The sequence below is a fragment of the Rutidosis leptorrhynchoides genome, chromosome 6 (genome assembly GCF_046630445.1).
Source record: "Rutidosis leptorrhynchoides isolate AG116_Rl617_1_P2 chromosome 6, CSIRO_AGI_Rlap_v1, whole genome shotgun sequence".
NCBI lineage: Eukaryota > Viridiplantae > Streptophyta > Magnoliopsida > Asterales > Asteraceae > Rutidosis > Rutidosis leptorrhynchoides.
The window spans coordinates 220738204-220750897 of NC_092338.1; the positions used below are offsets into that span (position 1 = coordinate 220738204).

General features: G+C 33.3%; 1 protein-coding gene across 1 annotated transcript; it reads left to right on the forward strand.

Moving 5' to 3' along the window:
* Positions 1–9008: 9008 nt before the first annotated feature.
* On the forward strand, positions 9009–10724 carry LOC139854402 (uncharacterized). The gene has a single exon (XM_071843707.1). The coding sequence runs from the start codon at positions 9009–9011 to the stop codon at positions 10722–10724; it is 1716 nt and encodes a 571-aa protein (XP_071699808.1).
* The last annotated feature ends 1970 nt before the right edge of the window (positions 10725–12694 follow it).

A 12694-nucleotide genomic window follows, 5' to 3' on the forward strand; every position in this document is an offset into this window, starting at 1 on the left:
AGGAATTTTTATTATCACTATGATTAGATTAATATTAATATTATGAAAATAATACAAATTTCTTCATTAATATTAGTACTTGTAACATCTTATAATTATTAGTATTATTATTATCATCAACGTAAGTATTATTTTTTTTACTAAAACTATCATTATTACCGTTATCAGTATTATCTATATCATTATCATTAAAATAACTACGATTACGAAAATAAAAGTTTTAATGACATTACTAAATTTATAAGCATAAAAATAAAGAATATATATATATATATATATATATATATATATATATATATATATATATATATATATATATATATATATATATATATACTTAATACACATAACTTAACTATATTAATATATCTACATATAAAAATAGAAATACACATAATGAAACTTATTAATCTACTATATATAAATTACATCAATAATAATATAATTATTCGATTACGATTATATGTTTTAATATAGATATACAAATGATATAGGTTCATGAATCCGAGCCCAACCCTGCGTCGTTCAATATGGTCATATGTATTTTTACTACAAAATACATTAGGTGAGTTTCATTTGCTCCCTTTTTAAATGCTTTTGCAATATATATTTTTGAGACTGAGAATACATGCGCTACTTTTATAAATGTTTTACGAAATAGACACAAGTAATCAAAACTACATTATAGGGTTGAATGATCGAAGCCGAATATGCCCCTTTTGCTTGGTAACCTAAGAATTAGTAAACCGATCTACTAATTGACGCGAATCCTAAAGATAGATCTATTGGGCCTAACGAACCCCATCCAGAGTACCGAATGCCTTAGTACTTCGATGTTGTTTTATATCATGTCCGAAGGATTTCCCGAAATGATAAGGAATATTCTTATATGCATCTTGTTAATGTCGGTTACCAAGTGTTCAATCCATATGAATGATATTTTTGTCTCTATGCATGGGACGTATATTTATGAGAACTGAAAATGAAAATCTTGTGGTCTATTAAAATGATGGAAATGATTATTTATGTTAAACTAATGAACTCACCAACCTTATGGTTGACACTTGAAAGCATGTTTATTCTCAGGTATGAAAAAAATCTTTCGCTGTGCATTAGCTCATCTTAAGGATATTACTTGGAGTCATTCATGACATATTTTGAAAGACGTTGCATTCGAGTCGTTGAGTTCATCAAGATTATTATTAAGTCAATTATAGTTGGATAGTGGACATTATGAAATGTTATGCATGCCTGTCAATTGTCGATGTAAAGAAAGATGTCTTTTAAAAAAACGAATGCAATGTTTGTAAAATGTATCATATAGAGGTCAAGTACCTCGTGATGTAATCAACTATTGTGAATCGTTTGTAATCGATATGGACTTCGTCCAGATGGATTAGGACGGGTTATGAAAGTTCGTATCAAAGTGGTGGTCTTAGCGAACCAGGTCTTGCATTAGTGTGTCTAACTGATAGTCGTTAGGATGCATTAGTGAGTCTGGACTTCGACCGTGTCTGCATGTCAAAAATTTTGCTTATCATTTTTGTCGGAAATCATCTGTTTATCATCCTTAGGAAATTACCTGCTCATTAATCTTAGTCTAGACACGTTTTACTACATTGACTGCATGAATAGTGTATAGACAAAATTCATATCTTAGCGTATATGACAATTCATATCGTAGCGTATCTGTTACTGTAGACCTTGCCTGATATCTCTCGTAAATTTCTCCGTAATTTAAGGGATCCTTGTACTATATATATCTATGCATATTATGCATTGAGAATACATCCAACTATCAATTGTTGTCACTAAACTCTTCATACCAAAAACATTTTCTGTGATCGCGTAAGATGGTCTCTGCAAATCGACCACGTTCCTCTTACTCCGAAGACAGCGTGACAGGAGCACACCAACCAATCAACTACCGTGATTACTGGATAAAATGGGGGTGGGTTTGCGACATACTCACCCTATGCAGAAGGGAAGAAGGTACTCCATATCATGAACTAAATTTACCACCTAACCTTGGAGTACTCGACCCGCTCACCGGCGAACCTGTTCGCAACACCGTTTATACCCTTTTTGCAAGAATTTTTCATCTTGAGGCTACCATTAACGGAACTAGAGAAAATATCCGACCTCTACCTCACACTGATAACCAACCAGGGTTAGTAGAAGAAGTTAAAGAACTCCGAGCTCGAGTGTTAACTTTAGAGAGCATGGTACACAACTTACAAGCACCAGCAGTATCACCAACACCAGTAACATCACCAGCCTCAGCACCAACAGCACTAGTACCACCAACAACAACATCTGCACCACCAGCTTCGACATCACATTCTGTACCTCGAGTATAATCATCGTTCTACATCATTTATCTTCGTTCGACATGATGATTATGTAATCTTCAATATTTTAGAGATTATATATTCTAGTTCTAACAGTAAATCAAATGAGATTAATATCACATTAACTTATTAAATCCATGATTATATCTGAAGAAAATATATATGTATATATATTTTCATAAAGATTGTAATTAAAAATTCTTTCGTACAAACTGTTAATGGTGAAAATATTTTAACGGTAGGTAATACCCGAGGAAATATTTAGATTTCACATTAATAAGTTACAGTGTACATTCTTCGAATCTGATTCAACAGTCATTTACTATTCTACTTATAACCACCGATATACGTATCCGTTCACCGCAGAATAATTATTTTCATTCAATTTCATATTTGGATTTTAACCTATTGGAATCCAACAAATGGCATAATGAAGAAAACATTTGACAAAATAAATTTTGTTAGCAACAGACAAATTAACTATAAGGAATTTTGTTAAGAATTCACGCTAACAAAATCCTAGCTAACTGTTCCTAGCTAACTGTTAATTCTGTATTACACTCTTTTATCGTAATTTTATTTATCGTCATTTAATTTCTGTAATTATTTTATGCACTTTAAATATCGGGACATGTATACAAGGTTTTGACATATCATATCGACACATCTATATATATTATTTGGAATCACCATAGATACTCTATATGCAGTAATGATCGAGTTCTCTATACAGGGTTGAGGTTGATTCTCAAATAATATATATAGTTTGAGTTGTGATCGAGTCTGAGACATGTACACGGGTCACGATACGTATTAATTAATTCGAATACTATATATTAAACTATATATGAATTATTGAACTGTTAACTGTGGATTATCGACTGTGGACTAATAACATTGGACAATTAAAATGAATTAAAAATATTGATTATAACATGTGAAACTAAACAATTCTTCAAGTTTGCTACTTGATTTCAACTTAAACCTCATTTGTATCTAGACGATTCCAATCTGCGTTTAAACCTTTAATGATTTTTTGAAAACACCTCAATCGAGAGGATGAACCAACCGCACTTCAGCTACGAAAGAAAAGATTGATGCATATAGTTATGCACCTGAAAACACTCGGAACCTGAATGAACGTTTAAAACATATTTGTGCTAATTCCTTTAGCGTTATTATTACCGAAAAATAACTTTGCAATCTCTTAACAAATTAGCCAATTTTGTCACAGCTCCAACAAGTCAACTTCGATTTTTCGTTCGAAACAACCTTATTATAACCTTGATATATATGCGTGCTCTTTTATTGTTACCAGAGAACCTTTTATATTCCACCATATTACCATCAGTGTTTAATCATCTAAAAACACAATTCTCCTGAAACCACCTCGGATTGATAACCGATGATTCAGATATCGTAGCATTAAATGCAGAGGAAACAGGGAAAAAAAAATTTGTAGATGGTTTAAACGGTCAAAAGTTTGATGATAAAGAAGGGAGTATTAGGAACGCTCGATAGAAAATTTAGTACTGAAAAATAGATTGAACAACCCATGAAGGAAATCAAGGCCAAATACAAGGACCATACCATATATTCAAAGAATCAAGGTAATTCTGGATCCGATGAAACCTTCAACGAATATCTTGTTCCGTACTCATGTTAAAATCTTGCGGAAAATCTTTCTTCATCAACCATCGAACTTAGAAATTCCATAATATCATCATAAATATCTTTGATATTTCTGAAGATATTTTCATAAATATTCTCGTCCGAAATTATTTATCTCTTCGTGCTATCCATATTACATCATAAAGGAAACTACTTTAGTTTCTAAATTTCTTTAAAAATTCGAGTTTGAATTATGAATGATTTTGAAGTAGTGTTGGAAATTGATGCATGAGTTAGTATAATATAATGACGCTTGATCAACGTGATTATATTATAGTAAGTCATGCTGAGTTTCTAAATGGAATGTGATGATTCACAGATCATAACGTCATCATGTGCTATGTTACACGACTCTTACATTCTGTCTAATCTGTAAACATATCAAGAACATATTTTCTTGATAGTTATATCTTTCTCTTGAATTCGGGTAATTTGACAAGTCAGATTGTGCTATTACCATTTCTTTATTAGAACATTAACTATATTCATTCCGAAATTCATATCTACGAATTCTGGACCATTATTCGCTTGGTTTAAAGTCGGGAAAAGAAAAATAAAAGAATGAATCTCCAAAATAGAAATGAGTGGTATAAATCGTAGCAAATAGGAGAGAGTATTAACTGTGGATAACAATGATTATTGAAGACAGAAGCAGGGACTTTGAAATATAAGGGAGAATATAAAGCCCAACAACAACACCAAAATTACAAACTGTGGATATCAGTGCGTATAACAATATAAAGACACGGGAGGATTATAAATACAATAATCCCTAGAGCATAGTAGAAATAAACAGATTCATCATGTGGAAGTTGGAAAAGGAGAATGATTGTTACGACAGTCAGGATAAGGACAAGGATCAGAACTGGATTAAGCATTTTCACAATCTTTTGAATTTGAGAATTTAGTATAGGAGTGGTAAAAGTTATGGAACGGAAAAAGTTTAATTTATAATGGAAATAGCAGACAGAGTAATCGAGGAAGATCAGCGTATTTAATTATAGAGATCTTAATTTCCTTATTCGCCGAAGAATCAAATATGTTAGATTTCGAAGATTTTCTTTAAATCCCTTGAATTCCGGAATTCAACCCTGACTCTGTCAAAAGTTAAGATGAATCTTTACTTTCCTATTTCACTCTTTGGTGATAGCTTCATTCGTACTCTTCGAATAATCGAATTAATTTTTATCGAATTAATTTTTATCCATATTACTCAATGATGATAAAACTCAATTTATCAACTCATATTCGTCATGAAAACATTTTTATTGTTAGCCATGACCACCTCACTCAAATTTCGAGAAGAAATTTCTTTAACGGGTAGGTACTGTGATGACCCGGGAATTTCCGACCAAATTTAAAACTTAATCTTATCTTATATGATTTCGACATGATAAGCAAAGTCTATTAAACTGAGTCTCAAAATCTTTGAACTGTTTTATGAATTCATTTGACCTTTGACCATGCCCGATGATTCACGAACAATTATGTGAAAATAAAAATGTAAATATATATATATATATATGAATATAAATGTAAGTATATATATAATAACTTAAAATTTTAAAATATAATTTAAATATGTAAAATAAAACATAAAATCATTAAGTTACGCTTAAAAGGAATTTATATTATATATATATATATATATATATATATATATATATATATATATATATATATATAATTTCTGTAGATAATTACTATTATATGTATATGATAATATAAATAAAATTTATAAGTAACAAATATTCAAAAAAAGATGATATATAATATAAGTAATGATACATGTATAAAATACATGTATAAAATACAAGTATGAGTATAGTTGTTATACAAATATTGCTAGTCCAATAATGATATCAACATTAGTGTTATTAATATTATTTAAATGATGCGAATTTGATACATATAAACTGTTATAGAATTATCATCACTAATATAAATATTATCATTAATAATATTAGTATTATTATTATAATTAGTGTTATATTTATTATTATAAATTTTATAGTTATTATTATCATTATGATCAATAATAATATTACTATTATTACTATCCTATTATTATTATAAATTTTATTATTATTATTTACAATATTAAGAATATTATTATTATTGTTATATGTATTAATTAATAATATCAATTATAATGTATAAATATAAATACAGGTACATATAAATTAGGATATTTCAGATAACAACAATTTTTTTTAAAACGCGTAATAAATTATTAACTGTCTTTATCACTTATTTTTTTCTTCTGATTTCTGTTTGCTCGTGGGATTTTGTCCAACTAATCCAAGATAAAAACACGATCAATCAACTTTTGATACAGCATCAACCAACCCTATACATTATATGATATTTGGTATTACTCGTGAATTAAAACAGAAAAGTTTTTAAACGAAAACAGAACTGTTTCCCTGTTCTTGGTTGATTTTCCACAAATTCGATTTTTGCAATCTATTACAAAAACTAATAATGCAATGTTGTTTAAAATCTTCAACTCAAACTATCTGGAAAGTTTTAGATTTCAATTCTTCGAATTGAAACCAAATTTTCGAGTCAAACTTTCGTATTCAAAAAGTCAAACCTTGTTCTTGATTAAAATTCCACCTGGTTTTGATGTTTTAGAATAAATTGGAGTTATAGAAAGTTTATAGAAGTGATTAAGAATCTTTTTCATGTTGTAAGTTTAATCTAAAACGTTTTAAAATTTGATTTTTGCATTTGAGTTCTTCACCGATTATTACAGCGGTTTTATTTAGTTATTTATTTATATATATTTTTTCTTCTTCTTTCGTTATCTGTTAATCTCAATCAACTATCACCAAATATTTTGGGTTTTTATTGAAGCATCTTGATAATTTAAGTATTTAAATTTTTTTCTTTTTATGTTTGATTCAATTTGTTCTTCTTTGGTCGACTGCTCCATCAAAAGAAGAAGAAAGAAACATTTTATAAAAGTTTAAATATAATTATGTTTTAACACAAATCAGAAATATACTAATGGAGGAACGGTTAGGGAAGTGTCGGGTGTTCAAGTGGTCGAGGGTTCGAGCCTTGCCTCTGCCATTTTCTTTTTGGAGGTCTTGTAGAGAGGTAGCAATTATAATTATTACTATTATTATTATTATTATTATTATTATTATTATTATTATTATTATTATTATTATTATTATTATTATTATTATTATTATTATTATTGATATTATTTTTGTTATTATTAATTTTTGTTATTAGTACTAAATGTTTTAATCATTATTATTATTAGTATTACTAATATGTATTAGTTATCATTTATCATTATTATTAACTAAGATATTACTAATAAAATGAGTACTATTACAATTATTATTATGATTAAGATTAAAAATTGTTATTATTATATATATTCATTATATAATATTGTTATTATTATTATTGTTATCAAAATCAATAAAAGTATTTTAGTTAAAATTTTGGAATTATTAGTATTAGTTATATAGGAATTTTTATTATCACTATGATTAGATTAATATTAATATTATGAAAATAATACAAATTTCTTCATTAATATTAGTACTTGTAACATCTTATAATTTTTAGTATTATTATAATCATCAACGTAAGTATTATTTTTTTTACTAAAACTATCATTATTACTGTTATCAGTATTATCTATATCATTATCATTAAAATAACTACGATTACGAAAATAAAAGTTTTAATGACATTACTAAAGTTATAAGCATAAAAATAAAGAATATATATATAAATATATACTTAATACACATAACTTAACTATATTAATATATCTACATATAAAAATAGAAATACACATAATGAAACTTATTAATCTACTATATATAAATTACATCAATAATAATAATATAATTATTCGATTACAATTATATGTTTTAATATAGATATACAAATGATATAGGTTCGTGAATCCGAGGTCAACCCTGCATCGTTCAATATGGTCATATGTATTTTTACTACAAAATACATTAGGTGAGTTTCATTTGCTCCCTTTTTAAATGCTTTTGCAATATATATTTTTGGGACTGAGAATACATGCGCTACTTTTATAAATATTTTACGAAATAGACACAAGTAATCGAAACTACATTATATGGTTGAATGATCGAAGACGAATATGCCCCTTTTGCTTGGTAACCTAAGAATTAGTAAACTGATCTACTAATTGACGCGAATCCTAAAGATAGATTTATTGGGCCTAACGAACCCCATCCAGAGTACCGGATGCTTTAGTACTTCGATGTTGTTTTATATCATGTCCGAAGAATTTCCCAGAATGATAGGGGATATTCTTATATGCATCTTGTTAATGTCGGTTACCAGGTGTTCAATCCATATGAATGATATTTTTGTCTCTATGCATGGGACGTATATTTATGAGAACTGAAAATGAAAATCTTGTGGTCTATTAAAATGATGGAAATGATTATTTATGTTAAACTAATGAACTCACCAACCTTATGGTTGACACTTGAAAGCATGCTTATTCTCAGGTATGAAAGAAATCCTCCGCTGTGCATTAGCTCATCTTAAGGATATTACTTGGAGTCATTCATGACATATTTTGAAAGAAGTTGCATTCGAGTCATTGAGTTCATCAAGATTATTATTAAGTCAATTATAGTTGGATAGTAGATATTATGAAATGTTATGCATGCCTGTCAATTGTCGATGTAAAGAAAGATTGTCTTTTGAAAAAAACGAATGCAATGTTTGTAAAATATATCATATATAGGTCAAGTACCTCGCGATGTAATCAACTATTGTGAATCGTTTGTAATCGATATGGACTTCATCCAGATGGATTAGGATGGGCAATGAAAGTCGGCTACTAGCCAGAAGTTATGCGAACGAATTGCCAGCTGCACACTTCCTGCCAACATCGTCATACCGGTCACTTTGGGGGTGTATAACGGCACTACAGACCCGGATGATTTCCTGCAAATCTTCGAGGGTGCCATGAAAACTCAGCATTGGAATGACGAGGTAGCGTGTCATCTCTTTCCAACGGTGCTAAATTCGGCTGCCAGGGAGTGGTTTGCAAAGTTACCACCTAATCGAATCACTTGCTTCGCGGACTTGCGAGAAAAGTTCCTCATGCAATATCAGAACCTCCGCCGACACACGTATACGCACTTGTATGCTCACGAAATCCCAATGTATCAGGGAGAGAAGATCGAAAGCTTCATCACAAGGTACATGCTGGAATGTCAGAAAATCCCAGGACTCCCGGAAACACAACAGATTTCTGGATTTATCACATGCCTGGACAAAGACGCACACCCGTCACTTGTCTCGAAACTCCATTGGAACATCCCGGGTACATTTACAGATGCCGCAACGGTAGCTAGGCAATACCAACACTCGGGAAGGGAGAGACAGGCCGGGTATCATAGAGAAGAGAGGAAAAGAGAAGAAGAGAGAAGAAGCGACAGCAGGCACTGCCACGACAGTAGTAGGCGCAGCGAAAGCCACAGCAAACATCACAACAGCCACAGCAAAAGTCATGACAGCCATCAGCATGACAAAGGCAGCCGGAAGCCGTACGATAAAGGGTCCCTAATCGATAGCCTCTCCAAAACTCAAAGGGAGATACTGTTACCAGAGCCCGTGAAGGCAAAGTTTACTCCGTTGGCATCGCTGGAAAAACGTGACGGTCAAAAGTCAGACAAGTATTGCGAGTTCCATGAAGACAATGGCCATGACACAGATGAGTGTAAGGCGCTGATACGTGAAATCATCGCAAAGATTAAAGTAGATGAACTCAACCACTTGCTGTCGGGAAGGAAATTTAAAAAGGCTGACCCCAACAAAACATTCAGTTGGCAGAAGGAAGACGGGAAGAAGCGAGAGAAAGCTAAAGATAAAGTTGTTATCAACATGATCAATGTTCAGAAGGACGAGTTTGCCCCACAGAATTCCTGGAAATACGCTACCATCACTTTCCCGAGAATACCAACGTGGTACTCGTGGAATGAAGCGGTAGTCATTACCGGACTGATAGATGGATTCCCGGTGAAGGAAACGTACACCGATACAGAAAGCGAAGTCGGAGTGTTATACACTCATTGCCTTTCCCGGCTCCCAAAGTGTGTAGGGAGGAAGATGAGACAATCTAATGCCATCATCTCCGGAATCTCTGGTCACGCAGAAGAAACAATTGGAAGGCTCAAGGCAACGGTCACGGTGGGCACTCGACCCTACCTTCGCAGCGAAGTAATCGACTTCTGTGTCATCAAATCTGTGACCGCAATGAACGTAATACTAGGAAGGCAGTTTTTCAAAAAGTTCGGCGCCATAGCGTCTACTGCTCACGGTATACTCAAGTTTCTAACCCGGCAAGGCGTGGTAATGGTTCAATCCACCCGACACCCTTTTCCCGGTAACGAAGCCATTCAAAACAGGCAAGATGACCTGTCATGGAGAACACCCCATGTCATGGAGGAAGAGCGTGTTTCTGTTCTTAAAAGACTGACCTTTTTCTCCCCGACGGCACATTCCGGTAACAGAAGTTCAGACATGCTTCATAAGGCAGATAAGGCGATTGCCAGCCGACGTCGCCGGTCAGAGTGGGAGAAATCTTTTAGTGCATGCGCGGAACGGCTAAACCCCATAGTTCGACACTCAAATGTTCGAGGACCGAAAGTCGTGAAAGTTCCAACCGAGACAAGATAGCGGTTAAGAAAAATGAAAGTGGCCAAATGAAGTAACTGAGGTTTCGATAGATGCCGTGATTGAATTTGATCACCTCAATTCACGGTTATCTTGATTTTTATCTTTTTTTCTTGTAATAAAAGAACTGATGTATGTTTTTTTCCTTTTCAAGGAATTAATAAAAAGCTTTTTACCATTTGCAATAACTTTGTCATTATGTTATTCACAACAATGTCTACACAACTATAAACGGCCAGCGGCGAAATGGATTCCGACATCCACATAAGTCCCATGCACGTTTTGTACCCCCTTAAGAGGTGACTGCCTAGCCCTTGTCGGTACAAGTTTATACTGATAAACGGCCAATGAGTAGATGGCATAAACACGCATGACTGCACGGTGTACACTCCCAAACTAACACAAATGTATTTCTAGGCATACATACGAAGACATGAACTAGTTCAACTCAAGAAAAATTTACACAAAACGCATGAAATTAACATTTCATTAACAACTGTACGTGATTCGTTACAAATCTCGACAGAACTACACAACTACCACGAGATAACTTACAAAAATGGCATCCGAAATACATATCCCAGATGTAAGGCAACTGCCCGGTAAAACAACGAACTTATGTCCTGAAAACTGGTCGGCTGACGTACGGATTCCGTTTAGTAAACTGGGTATTCACTGCTGCCCATGCCATAGGCACTTCCTAGAGGGTATTCGCTTTAACCCTACATGCTGTCCCTGGCCTGAAAGCAAGGTCAGATTAAAGATAATGCCTCTATAAAAGAGAAAATGTGTCGGATGCACCGGCAGTAACAGAAGCAAAACCAATGGTCCAGTCACGGGCGACGGGACAGCACACCTTTTCAAGGTAAGCGGAAACTGAGGTCCCAGAGAAATAAGCCTCCCTTTATGGTTAAAAACCGACCACGCAAATGTTACAAGTCGCAAGAGCTCGGACCGAACCAGCTCGAGCCTCGTCAACAAATGGGGCAGAAACCGATCTCAACGTATCCGAGAAGAACCCCTAAGGGTGGATATCTATGTGAACAACATAACATCAAACTTGGAGAACGATTAAACAAACTAACTCCCCCCAGCACAGTCAGGTTTGCCCTCGGCTAAATCTTTGACTAAACATACAAAGGTCACCCGGTACCATAAAAACCGCGAGCGAATCACAACGGGTTTTTTGTTCATTTCGCGCGAATAAACAAAAGCAAAAAGTTAAAGGGGATTCACAGGTAACTCCCCAATTGCAGTTGCAAAAGATCCCTTCAAGACAGAGTACACAGGTGTAAAGATAGAAATATAAAAATGTATATGTCACCAATATACCGTATAAACGTTTACATCAAGACAGAAGACAAACACAATTTATTTCGTTGCTAAACATGAAGTTACACGCGCAAAAGTTGAAAACCCTAACAACCTATGGCTTTCAGCACAAAGATATCAAGTCTCATAAAAATAAAAGGAAACTCTAGCATCTGGTCTGTCCAAGATCTCCCTGAAAAAGAAGAAAAGTGTGCACAGATGTTGAAAGAAATCAAAAGCTCCCTAACGAGCAATCACCAACATGGCCCGGCTGGTATTAGGAAGATCGCAAGACAGGCGAGCGTCCGACGGCACCAAGGGTTGTAATTCCAGTCTCAAAATCAACGGGAAGCACAAGAAACAACTCTCGTTCGCAAGGGATGTGCATAGCACATCGTTATTCGAGCGCGAACGAATCGTGTTCCTCGAGCCCAGAAGATCGAACAACCCGGAGACCAGTCAGATGATGTAAGATGCATCGAACGACCACCGACGTCCGGTTGTTTCCAATCTATCCGAGTTAAAAGCGAAACACGTTCGGAAAAATCCAAGGATTCGAAACAAATCTTCAGACCCAAATCGAAGCCTGAAACAAAACAAAACAACAACAAGAAGATAGAACAAGAAGAGAAGATAGAAAAGGAGAACCACAAATGCTTACC

Coding starts and splice junctions, on each gene's coding strand:
- LOC139854402 (XM_071843707.1), top strand. CDS start 9,009: ATGAAAACTCAGCATTGGAATGACGAGGTAGCGTGTCATCTCTTTCCA.